Source organism: Mus caroli, chromosome 8 (assembly GCF_900094665.2).
Source record: "Mus caroli chromosome 8, CAROLI_EIJ_v1.1, whole genome shotgun sequence".
In the NCBI taxonomy this organism is placed as follows: Eukaryota; Metazoa; Chordata; class Mammalia; order Rodentia; family Muridae; genus Mus; species Mus caroli.
In genome coordinates, this window is record NC_034577.1 from 19,259,667 (window position 1) to 19,272,287 (window position 12,621).

A 12,621-nucleotide genomic window follows, 5' to 3' on the forward strand; every position below is an offset into this window, starting at 1 on the left:
GTTGTTATTGAAGATCAGCCTTAGTCCATGGTGGTCTGATAGGATGCGTGAGACAATTTCAATATTTTTGTATCTGTGGAGGCCTGTTTTGTGACCAATTAATTATATGGTCAATTTTGGAGGAGGTACCATGTGGCACTGAGAAGAAGGTATATCCTTTTGTTTAGGATAAAATGTTCTGTAGATATCTAGTAAATCCATTTGTTTTGTAACTTCTGTTAGTGTCCATGTGTCTCTGTTTAGTTTCTGCTTCCAGGATATGTCCATTGGTGAGAGTGGGGTGTTGAATTCTCCCACTATTATTGTGTGAGGTACAATGTGTGCTTTGAGCTTTACTAAAGTTTCTTTAATGAATGTGGTATTTGGTGCATAGATATTCAGAATTGAGAGTTCATCTTGGTAGATTCTACCTTGATGAGTATGAAGTACCCCTCCTTGTCTTTTTTGATAACTTTAAGTTGGAAGTCAGTTTTATTCGATATTAGATTGGCTACTCCAGCTTGTTTCTTTAGACCATTTTTCTTGGAAAATTGTTTTCCAGCCTTTCACTCTGAGGTAGTGTCTGTCCTTTTCCCTTAGGTGGGTTTCCTGTAAGCAGCAGAATGTTGGGTCCTGTTTGTGTAACCAGTCTATTAGTCTATGTCTTTTTATTGGGAAATTGAGTCCATTGATGTTAAGAGAAATTAAAGAAAAGTAATTGTTGCTTCCTGTTATTTTTGTTGTTAAATTTGGGATTCTGTTCTTGTTGGTTTGTTGAAGGATTACTTTCTTGCTTTTTCTAGTGCATAGTTTCCATCCTTGAATTGTTTTTTTTTTCTGTTATTATCCTTTGAAGGGCTGTATTCATGGAAAGATATTTTATGAATTTGGTTTTATCATGGAATACTTTGGTTTCTCCATCTATGGTAACTGAGAGTTTTACTGGGTATAGAAGCTTGGGTTGGCATTTGTGTTCTCGTAGGGTCTGCATAACATCTATCCAGGATCTTCTGGCTTTCATAGTCTCTGGTGAGAAGTCTGGTATAATTCTAATAGGCCTGCCTTTATATGTTACTTGACCTTTTTCTCTTACTGCTTTTAATATTCTATCTATTTAATGCATTTGTTGTTCTGATTATTATGTGTTGGGAGGAATTTCTTTTCTTGTCCAATCTATTTGGAGTTCTGTAGGCTTCTTGTATGTTCATGGGCATCTCTTTCTTTAGGTTTGGGAAGTCTTCGTCTATAATTTTGTTGAAGATATTTGCTGACCCTTTAAGTTGAAAATCTTCATTCTCATCTACTCCTATTATCCGTAGGTTTGGTCTTCTCACCGTGTCCTGGATTTCCTGGACATTTTGAGTTAGGATCTTTTTGCATTTTGCATTTTCTTTGATTGTCGTGCCCGTGTTCTCTATGGAATCTTTTGCCCCTGAGATTCTCTCTTCCACCTCTTGTATTCTGTTGCTGATGCTTGCAGCTATGGTTCCTGATTTCTTTCCTAGGGTTTCTATCTCCAGTGTTGTCTCACTTTGGGTTTTCTTTATTGTTTCTACTTCCCTTTTTAGGTCTTGAATGGTTTTGTTCAATTCCATCACCTGTTTGGTTGTGTTGTCCTATAGCTCTTTAAGGGATTTTTGAGTTTCCTCTTTAAGGACTTCTACCTCTTTAGCACTGTCCTCCTGTATTTCTTTAAATGATTTATTAATTCCCTTCTTGATGTCCTCTATCAGCATCATGAGCTATGATTTTAAATCTGAGTCTTGCTTTTCGAGTGTGTTGGGGTATCCAGGACTGGCTGAGGTGGGAGTGCTGGGTTCTGATGATGGTGAGTGGTCTTGGTTTCTGTTAGTAAGATTCTTACGTTTGCCTTTCACCATCTGGTAATCTCTGGAGTTAATTGTTATAGTTGTCTCTGGTTGGATCTTGTTCCTCCTGTGATTCTGTTAGCCTCTGTCAGCCATGGGAGTCCAGCTCTCTCTTGAGTCTCAGTGGTCAGAGTACTCTCTGCTGGCAAGCTCTACTCTTGCACAGAAGGTGCACAGAGGTCTGGCATTCAGACCTGCCTCCTGGCTGAAGATGAAGGCCCAAAACAGGGCCTGTACCAGAAGATGTGTTGCTGCTGCAGTCTGAATGCTCACCTGCACAGACTGGTCTCCAAGGGACCCAGGACACATGATGGCTCTCTCCCCTGCTCTGGAGGTCAGAGCTCTCCTGGGCAGACACCTCTCCTCTGGCAGAGAAGGTGCCCGGATACCTGGAGCCTGAAACAGGATCTATCCCAGAAGCTGTGTCTCTTCTGCCTGTCCCAGAAGCTGTATCGCTTCTGCAGTCTACACTCTCACCTGCGCAGACTGGTCTCTGAGGGATCCGGGACCCAAGATGGCTCTGTCCAGTTAGCAGAATCATTGTTTCAGTGTTGTGCTATTGAATTTTCAACTATTTTTATTAATTAATACCTTATTCTGGTACTTGGTCTCCAAAGATAGTTTTATATCTTTTTATATAGTTTTATATTTTATATAGATACAGAGAGAGAGAGAGAGATTTAAATTTACAGTTGTACCACCTACCCATTTTGATTTGCTGCTTGCACTTTTAATTTTAAGAGGATGAAACTCGGCACAGGAATTCAAGAGTCATGGAGAGAATTAAACAGAACAGGCAAGCATGAGGACAAGATATAACCCCCAAGAGGATGCCCCCCACTGAAACTGGACCCCTGGACCTCACTTCCCACTTTACATGATCCTTATGTCACGATGTTAGGCATTCACCAGGGAGTAGTGTGTCCATCAATTAGGTCAGGGTTCATGAGATCCAAACACTCTGCAAAATCTCATATTCTGGAAAGCATGCCTTTGCTACATGGAAAGACAGGGGCAGGGGGAGCATTTTATGTTCTTACGTTACCTAATGTCCAAGGACAGGTTTGAGAGAGGGGTTTAGAATAATAAGTGCTTGCTATAACAAGGGAGGAGTCCAAACAAAGCCCAAGATTATACACCTCAGAAAGAAAAAAAAATGAAACACAAAATGTGCAGAGAATAGGAGAGAATGAAGTGATAAATATCACATCAGACTGAATCAAACTCGACAATAGCAGCAGCAAAGCAAAGAATTGGTTCTTTGAAAAAGTAACTGAATAAACTTCTATCTAGACTAAGAATAAAGGACGGAAGACTCAAGTTAAATCCCAAGTATAGGTGCTATTCACAAAGGCAAGTCATGGAACCATCCCTAGGTGCCCCTTGAGGGATAAGTGGATAAAGAATCTTGTGGTATAAACTGGATACTTTTGAGAGGAGGTGATAGAATTAGGACTTGAGGTTGGACCCCGCTGGCTAAGTGGCTAGTTTGGGGATAGCCTGGAATACATGAAAACTTGACTTTAAGAAAGGAAAGAAATGCAAGAAAGGAAGAACTTGTTTTTAGCCACAAAGAGTAAGACAAAGAGAGCCAGACACACTTGACAAGGCCAGCATCCCTTCAGTGCCTATATTAGTTTCTCTGCTGGCTGTAATGATAAATGCAACTCGGGGGAGAAATCTCTGTTTTGCACACAGTTCTAGGTTACAGTCCATCACCAGGGGGAAGTCAAGGCAGCAGTCCCTAGTCACATCCATAGCCAAGAACAGAGGGTCAGAATGCCTGCTCCTCTTTCTCAGCTCCCTTTCTCCACTCTGAGACAGTTCAGGATCTCCCAACAGGAAGTGGTACCACAACAGTGAGTGAGTCTTCAAATCTCAGCTAACATCATCAAGATAACCCTCCCCAGGCATGCCAGTGGGCCATCTTGATTGAACTGTGACTCCCTCTCCAGGTGATTCTAGATTGTGTCACGTTAACAGTTAAGACAATCATCATGATTAGACAAAAGGGAAAATAAAACACAAAAAGTAAAGTATATAACTATCTGATGACAACTGGTGCAAAATTTCAATAGAGCCAAAAGTGATTGCTTGCACCTGTAACCCCAGCCACTGAGAGTCATGGTGTTCCAACTGCCCCATCCTCCCAAGGGCTAGAATGGTAGGTATGTGCCACCATAGCTGACAAAGAGAGTTTAGACTGCAGCTCTTAGTCTTTGAGTAGGCATAAGGTAACTGACTGGTTGGTCTCCCTATTGCATCGTGAGGTTGGGGACAGACATGTTTGAGGAAGGAAATATAATTCATCTAAATATTTTAATTTACTGACTTTAAGTTCTTCTAATGCCCCCCAAATAAAAATAATGCCCCTTTACATTAATAATTCATATCACTTCTCTCTTGATTTGAGTCATATGTTAATTTGTAAAAATTTTACGAACTTTTGAAGGAGTCATCTTTTGACTTTGCTTACTCCAGTTATTTCTCTTATATTGATTTGTTTCTACTCTTCTTTCTATCCAGTGTTTTGGAATACAGTTAGATTGTCTTTTTCTATGTTGTTAGGGTTTTAATAAATACACATATTTATTATGTGTGTCTATTATATTTGGCAATTTCCTCTAAATTAAACGTTTTTCCTAGAGGCAAGTTTTTTGGTGGTGGTAGTGTTTTTTGTTTTGGGGTTTTTTTTGGTTTGGGGTTTTTTGTTTGTTTGACAACATGGAGTTGTCAAAAAATTAAGATTTAAGATTTAGAAAGTAAAGCAATTTACAAGTCTCAGGAAGTCCCTAAAACTTACCTGACACAAAGACTCCCCCCTCCCTAAAGTTATGTAAACAGTAAAGATTGTTGAAGAGAAAGAATATCTTACTGGAGGAACTGCCTATACATCATGTGTAGAGAGAGGGTGAGGGTTCCATCTTTTATTAGTCATCCCCAATGCTGGACTAAGTTTTTGGTGATACAACTAGCTAGCTGTCAATAAGTCACTTTTTTTTTATCCTGTGACTAAACTTTTCATCTATTCTCCTGCAAGTCACCCCAATAAACTCACCATTTCACCAGCTGGGCTTTAGTAGAATCATTACTTTGTCTGCCGTTGGTTCCTTATATAGATGGGGTGAGGCTACGTGTATTCATGTCTCTCCCCAACAACAACAACCAAAAAATGTGCCATACAACATAGATCTCTTTATAATTCAAATAAAGACATTCCTAGTTCTTCTGGGTTTTATAAAATAGATTTTGACAACAGAATGACAATGATAACTGCCAGTACAAAATAATACATCGCTTTGTTTGTTTGTTTGGTTGGTTGGTTGGTTGGTTGGTTGGTTGGTTGGTTTTGTTTTTTTGAGACAGGGTTTCTCTGTATAGCCTTGGCTGTCCTGGAACTCACTTTGTAGACCAGGCTGGCCTCGAACTCAGAAATCCGCCTGCCTCTGCCTCCCAAATGCTGGGATTAAAGGCGTGTGCCACCACACCCGGCTTATAATACATCTCTTAAATTTTTCTCAGCTCAGTAACTTATCTCAGGGTTTACTGAATATACCAATATACTATGTAACTTCATGCTACAAGGATGAAGGACTTAAAAGAATCGTAGAGTTTTGCATTAAATAGTCTCCTGTCTCATTTTCTACCCCTCATTTTGTAAGGGGAATTTTTATAGCTGACAGTAAGGGAATGCTTAATGCATACAATTGATTTGTTTTTTCTATACCTGGTCTCTAACTCTACTTTTCTAGATGGATTAAAGAACAAAACCAGCAACAACTCCAAGGTCATTCTCACTAGTTCTTGTTTCTTTGAGTTAATCTCATGACTATATATGTATAGGGCATCCTTATCAAACAACGTTTATATAACAGTAAAATGTCATCCAAATATAGATTCTCCTTCTCTCTGCTAATAAATTCTTCTCATGACCCACAGGTAGTATCATATACTCTAGCATAGAAGTTCAGTTATCATTCTTCAGGACAGATCAATAGAACAGACCACAGGATATTAGGCAACTATGTTGCTTACTATTGTGAGACAATCTATGATGACAACAGTAGAGGCTTTCAGAAATGTGTGGGCTTTAAACTAGACATTTTCAGCAGTCCTAAAACCTAATCACTACAAGGGATTAATTGTATCACTCCACACTTACCTTCCTCCACTGCTGGTCACATTGGTGTTACTCCCACTATCTTCTGTTGTAGAGCTACAAGATTGATAAATTTCTTTTTTAAATAGAAAAAAACTAAATCTCAAACAAATACAAAGACCATAGTCCACGGAAACAGCATGATTCGTACACATGAAATGTCATTTTCCAACGTGAGCAGGTGCCATTTGTGCTTTGGAACAGACATTTCACTGATATTTGCACTTTAAACTAGCTCGAGTATTTATGCTATGAACCCATACCTATACAGAGAGACCTATCTGTGATATCCCAAGTTATTAAGTTGAATTAAGGCAAAAACATTAGTAATGTTCAAAAAAAAAATCACACTACCCCATAAACACATCATGTTTTGATTTTTTTTGTTTCTGTTTTTGTTTTTGTGAATCTGCCAAATAAGTTTGAATTTCACATAATGTCTGACAATCATATAATAAATATTAAACAATTCTGAGAATTTTTTTGACATACGGGTATATTTTAAGCAATACTCTGGATTTAAAATATTATATTAAATCACTTTTTCATTTAGATGCAAATAGTGTTATTGTGGGTAAATGAGTGTTTCAACCAGCTCACAAGTGATATTGTACAACAAATGACAAGCACTCCAGGCATGTTTGTGAAAGAAAGTGTGTGTGGCAATGCCTTGTTCAATCACCCCACCACTTTTTCTGAGTGGGGGTGGGGCACAGTGTCTCACTGATCCTGGGGCTCATTTTTCCACTAGATGGCCTGGGCAGCACCCTAGAGATTCCCATCTCTGCCTCCCAGCCAAGTGCTGGCGTTACCAGCACATGCCACCACACTAAGATTTTTATACGAAGGCTGAGCATCCAAACTTGGATCTGCATGGTAGCATGGTAAACGTTTTTTCTTACTGAACCATCTCCGCCAACCCAGTGGCAGGCATTTCTGTTTCTAAGTACTATTTTTTCCTTTTTTCTTTTTTGAGACAGGGTTTCTCTGTGTAGCCCTGGCTGTCCTGGAACTCACTTTATAGACCAGACTGGCCTTGAACTCAGAAATCTGCCTGCCTCTGTCTCCCAAGTGCTGGATTTAAAGGCATATGCCACCACCGCCCAGCTCTAAGTACTATTTAATAATTATTTTTACTCTGTCTGTGAAGTAAATGTATAGTTCTATTTTTAAATATCTGTTATTTTCTCTTTTTATTTTTAAATGTGCTTTTCCCTTATCGTGAAAAATATTTCTGTTGAATCTTCCTATAAATTCTGAAAAAGGAAAACCAGAGGGAAATATTATGGCAAAATACTATGAAATAAACATTAGAGGTCAACATAATGTTAGCTATCTCTGTAGCTGGTGCCAGAGAATACAATGATTTAGTAAGTATATGTTCCTAGAGATCTGGGATACATTGAAAAGCCTTCTTCATTTCATGCTTATACAGTTACCAAAAATCACTACAAGTATACAGAGGCTGTGTCAGTTGGTCAAGGTATCATAGTTTTGCATGCAAAACTTATATCATAAAACTGAGTTTTCTAAAGCTAAGTGTCACCTTGTCTCTTGTCTGTCGGTCTGATGCTATCAAGAATTCACCCAATTACCATGTGAATAAGTCACACAAATAGGATAATAAATTTAGACTGTGGCTTTTCTTTTTATTTTAATATTATGGTTCTTCATGATGTAAGCCTAACAACAAGACAACATGGCTAATTGACAGGACCAGTGAACGAAAAGGCCAAACTTGCCTCTAAGATGCCTGCAGCAACACTGTCTTTCTCAGGGGTGCTGGTGATGAAGTGAGTGGTTTTAGGGATGGAAATCAACCCATTTTGCAATGTGTGCCTGTGCCTCTCTTTGCATTGCATTGCCTGTAATCTTACAGTTAATGAAGACCATCATTTTGTCTTGACTCACCTGATGCAATAATAATACATATATGTGCATATCTAATAGGTACCTGTTGCTTTCACTTCTTTCTCTGTCACATACACGACTCAGTTTGCTTTGCTTTATAACCACAGCTGAAATCATCACAAGTAAGGGCAGAGATATGTAGAGAATGAGCTGAAGCCGTTGTTTTGGAAGATTACTACGACTTTGCTGCTTATAGCTTTTAGCATCTAGAAGGGAAAAAACGCAAGGTTTAAATTGTGTCTTGAGATTTTAATTAACCAAATGGAAGAGTAGAAAATATATCATTACCACAACTATTCCCCAACACTAAACACCTCATTCATATATACTAGAGAATATCTAAAAAACAAAAAACAAAAAAAAACCCTTAAAATTAGACCAATCTATATTATTGAAGTGTTAGGTTTTTTTTTTAATTACTTTTTCCCTTTTGAGAGTATAGTTGCACCATCTCCTTTTCCCTTTCGGTCCTTCAAGCCCTCCCAAGTCCTCCTTGCTATCTTTCAAACTCATGCCCACATTTTTAGAAGAGTTATTTATTTTATGTATATGAGCACATTGTAGCTCATCTTCAGACTGTAACTTTCTTCAAACAGACACACTAGGATCCCACTACAGATGGTTGTGAGCCACCATGTGATTGCTGGGAATTGAACTCAGGACCTCTGGAAGAGCAGTCAGTGCTCTTAACTACTGAGCCATCTCTGCAGCCCTCTTTTTTAGTGTGTGTGTGTGTGTGTATGTGTGTGTGTGTGTGTGTGTGTGTGTAAAATATTCATGTATATACAACATATTAATTATATGCAACCTGGTAATTTTCTAGATGGTAAGGCAATTACAAAGATTTATTCAATTCCTTTCTAGTTTATCAACATACCCTTCAGATCTAAAGGACTATGCAGTCTACATAATACTATGAGCCAGTTACAAGTATATCAAAGGTGGAAAATCAGTTGTTCTATCTTCACACATAACTGTTGCTTCTGCTTGTTCAAAGAAGCCCAACAAGCATAGGTTTGGTACTTAGAATAGGGTTGTTGTCCCAAGGAATACTTGCGAGTCAGGGCAAGAGCAAACCTGGAGTGGTAGTAAGAGGCAGGCTAGGAGATACATCAACTGACACAAAAGGGCTGCTAGTGGAATTGCAATTTAAAATTATTTGAATGACAATTGATAGGGAGGGGGGAGGGAGGAGAAATTGTGAGGAAGTCTGCATCTTCTTAGAAACCACATAAAGAATCAAGGATAGAAACACAGACACTATTGCACATGCCAGCAAGATTTTGCTGACAGGACCCTGATATAGCTGTCTCTATGAGGCTATGCCAGTGCCTGGCAAATACAGAAGTGGATGCTCACAGTCATCTATTGGATGGAACAGGACCCCAGTGGAGGAGCTAGAGAAAGCACCCAAGGAGCTGAAGGGGTCTGCAACCCTATAGGTGGAACAACAGTATGAACTAACCAGTACCCCCAGAGCTCGTGTCTCTAGCTGCATATGCAGCAGAGGATGGCCTAGTCGGCCATCATTGGGAAGACAGGTTCCTTGGTCTTGCAAACTTTATATGCCCCAGTATAGGGAAATGCCAGGGCCAAGAAGTGGGAGTGAGTGGGTAGGGTAGCAGGGCAGGGGGAGGGTACAGGGGACTTTCGGGATAGCATTTGAAATGTAAATGAAGAAAATATCTAATAAAAAATTGAAAAAAAAAAAAAGAATCAAGGATAGAACATTGGTGACTCGCCAACATTAAAGTCAGAGTCCAGTGGCGTCTCAGACAGAAACAAGAAGCATGCTAGCCTTCAGTGAAACACTGGCTCTGGCACAACTCTTAGCTAAACTGGACTTTAATGGCTTGTAAAGGATGGAGTTTTCCAAGCTCAGAAAATGAATATTTACCAGAGGAGATTCTAAATGAAAATATTGAAGTTCTAGTATATAGCCTCCAGATTGCTCATAGCAAAATCCAAGAGTCCAAAGACAGATGAAAGAAGTCAATTCAAAGAAGAAATACTCAATCTGCTCATATTTGAAAAAGGAAGTGTGCTCTCTAAAGGATACTAAAGAATTCTTAGAAAAACCATATATATGTGTGTGTGTTTGTGTATACAGACATACATACATACATACATACATACATACATACATACACGTATGTATGATGGGAATCTTGGATTTAATCAGCCATCTCTGAAGAAACCAGGAATGTGGGATTAGACCAGAGGAGACAGAGTTATGCCAGCAGAGACACTGTCAGTTTGGGCCAAAGGGAACAATAAGGGACAGGAAAGCCATCAGCTACAAACCTGCCCTATATTTTAAAAGAAGAATTATCTGGGAAACATTTCTATGATCTTTAGGGGCTACTACCATTACTCCCACTTAAAAATTAAAATTAAAATTGCTGACACTGCTTTGATCTTAATGTGCAATCTCAGTACTAATAAGGAAAAAAATCTAAGAAACTGTATAGTCCATGTTTCTTAACCTTATGAAAAGCCCTGTTTGCTATGTTAGTTACTATGTAATAAAGACTTGGACCTTTAACTTTTCCTCTGGCGTGCTACATTTAATAAATAAAATCTAAAGAATGCTAACCTTCAACATAATATTTATGTCCATCATCAACGCTTCCAAACTGTCCCTTATGTTCCTCACAAAAAGGAGGGTTATATCCTATATCACAGTGGCAATGCTGAAAATTGTTGCAAACCTGCATAAATTAAAACAAAGAACTCAGTACCATATAGCACTGCATTCTGGGAAATGTAGTTTAAATACAGATTCACCAAGTTTCCTCTTATAATTGTCCATACTTTAGAGGGTATATTTAAGTTTCTGTAGCTAAGTTAACTTTTTCAGTTTTTTACCTATTTTTTTCAACTTCCCTATAACCACACCCACATAGTACAGCTGCCAATAACATCCAGTTAATCGTCTTGTCACTTAATACTTTCTAGCTTCACAGGACAGCCCAGATTCTAGTAAGGCTGGCAATGACTTTCTGACAGCATCTGTTTACTGCCTCTTGCCTTGTCTCCATAAGCAAAGGATTGTATAGTTCTGTGGCTATACAAGGACGCACTCTCTGAACAGCCTCCACTCCACATATTCACCAAACATTTTACATACACAGAACTATATTCTGTGACTAGTTGGCAAGTTCCTTAAGAAGCGAAGGCTGGAGTTACAAATTATAACAAATATAGTAAATATAACATATTTATTATATTTACAATATATAATCATTGTTATATGTTGTATAATACATGATATAATAAAGTAAAATGCAGTTAATATAATATGTAATATAAGAAATTTGATAAATGACACCATACACAATAGAACTGGCAAAAAACCTCAAGTCAGTTATAATGCCTTCTTATTGGATTGCTAAAGCCATATTGCTGAGATAAATAATTACCCCATGGTCGTTGCAATCTCTAGTAGAATCGCACTTGGCAGAATCAATGTGAAATCTAGTTTCTGTGCATGATGCTCCCAAACAAAACTGAAGCAAAGCAAGACAAAAAATGAGAAAAAAAAATAGGCAGTCAGACCACGAAATTGAAAGCATGGACCAAACACAAGAGACTTTTAGAAAAATTAGAAGTCATATTACCCATAATTAGGATTCGCATCTATGAGAATATAGTCAAGCAAAATGGTAATTGTTATACACTGCAATGAGCTTCGTGCCTGCTGATTGTCAATCATACAAAGACTTCTGAGTCTTATTTTCAAATCATTTATCTTAAGAAGCCCTCTTAGAAAGGTAGGTGGTGATGTCAGTTTTCATCACACATGGAGGGAGGCTATATGCTCTGCAGTGAGTGAGAGCTTACAGATATATCATCAAAAGTAACTAGCATACAAAGTTGATACCAGAAATGGAGTTATTGCTGGTATAAGGTTGTCTATAGGCCTTTAAAAGTGGCCCACAGGAGGGATATGGAAGAACCTGGGAGCTGGAAGATCCTTAGGATGTTAGAGGCAGGGCTGAAAATGACATTCTGGTGGGAATTTTGAAGCTCAGAATGCCGAGAGGAATGTGGGCAATGGGGACCTGGCTCGTGAGGTTTTAAAAGACTGCAAGGAGGATTTTTAGGAACTTGGCTACAGGTCCCTATAATATTATGGCAAACATTCCAGATGCGCTCTGTTCATTTCTGAAAACTCAGTTGAAGCTAAATTCTGTAGTGACAGACTAATTTGTTTGGTAGAAGACATAGTAAGACAAGGGCTGTGTGTTATGGTTACTGTTCATTGTACACTGGCTAAAGTTAGAAAGAGCAGAAGGCAGAGTTGGGGGCTGTTTGTTGGGGAAGGGAAAGATTTAATGATGCAGGCAAAGGCAGAACTAGGCAAGCACTTCTAGGGGAGCACCTGGGATCCTAAAGATTAGCACCATCCCCTCAGAATCTCTCGCTCCAAACTGGCACAACAGGGAAGGGTTGCCAAGGGAAAGGCCTCACTTTAAAAAATTTGGATCTTTTCCATTCAAGGTCACCTCAGAAGGAGAAAGCCTAAGCACAGAACATGGACAAGAAGATTCTCCTCTCAAAGAACACTTCTGAGGAGCATTTCCCAGGGATCAGCACACAGAGGCCAGGAAGAAAGAAAGAAAGAAAGAAAGAAAGAAAGAAAGAAAGAAAGAAAGAAAGAAAGAAAGAAAGAAAGAAAGAAAGAAAGAAAGAAAGAAAAGG

General features: G+C 38.7%; 1 protein-coding gene across 4 annotated transcripts in view; it reads right to left on the bottom strand.

Moving 5' to 3' along the window:
* Positions 1 to 12,621, bottom strand: part of LOC110299986 (disintegrin and metalloproteinase domain-containing protein 5) — a 69,237-nt gene that overhangs the window by 15,795 nt on the left and 40,821 nt on the right. For 2 of the 4 annotated variants that reach the window (XM_021169991.1, XM_021169993.1), the window contains exons 17-20: positions 11,340 to 11,426; positions 10,514 to 10,628; positions 7,961 to 8,123; positions 6,010 to 6,063 (exon numbers count right to left, since the gene is read on the bottom strand). In XM_021169991.1, the coding sequence (XP_021025650.1) occupies positions 6,010 to 6,063; positions 7,961 to 8,123; positions 10,514 to 10,628; positions 11,340 to 11,426 (419 nt within the window). The remainder of the gene's footprint in view (positions 1 to 6,009; positions 6,064 to 7,960; positions 8,124 to 10,513; positions 10,629 to 11,339; positions 11,427 to 12,621) is intronic. The other 2 variants (XM_021169995.1, XM_021169994.1) reach the window with 1 other exon arrangement.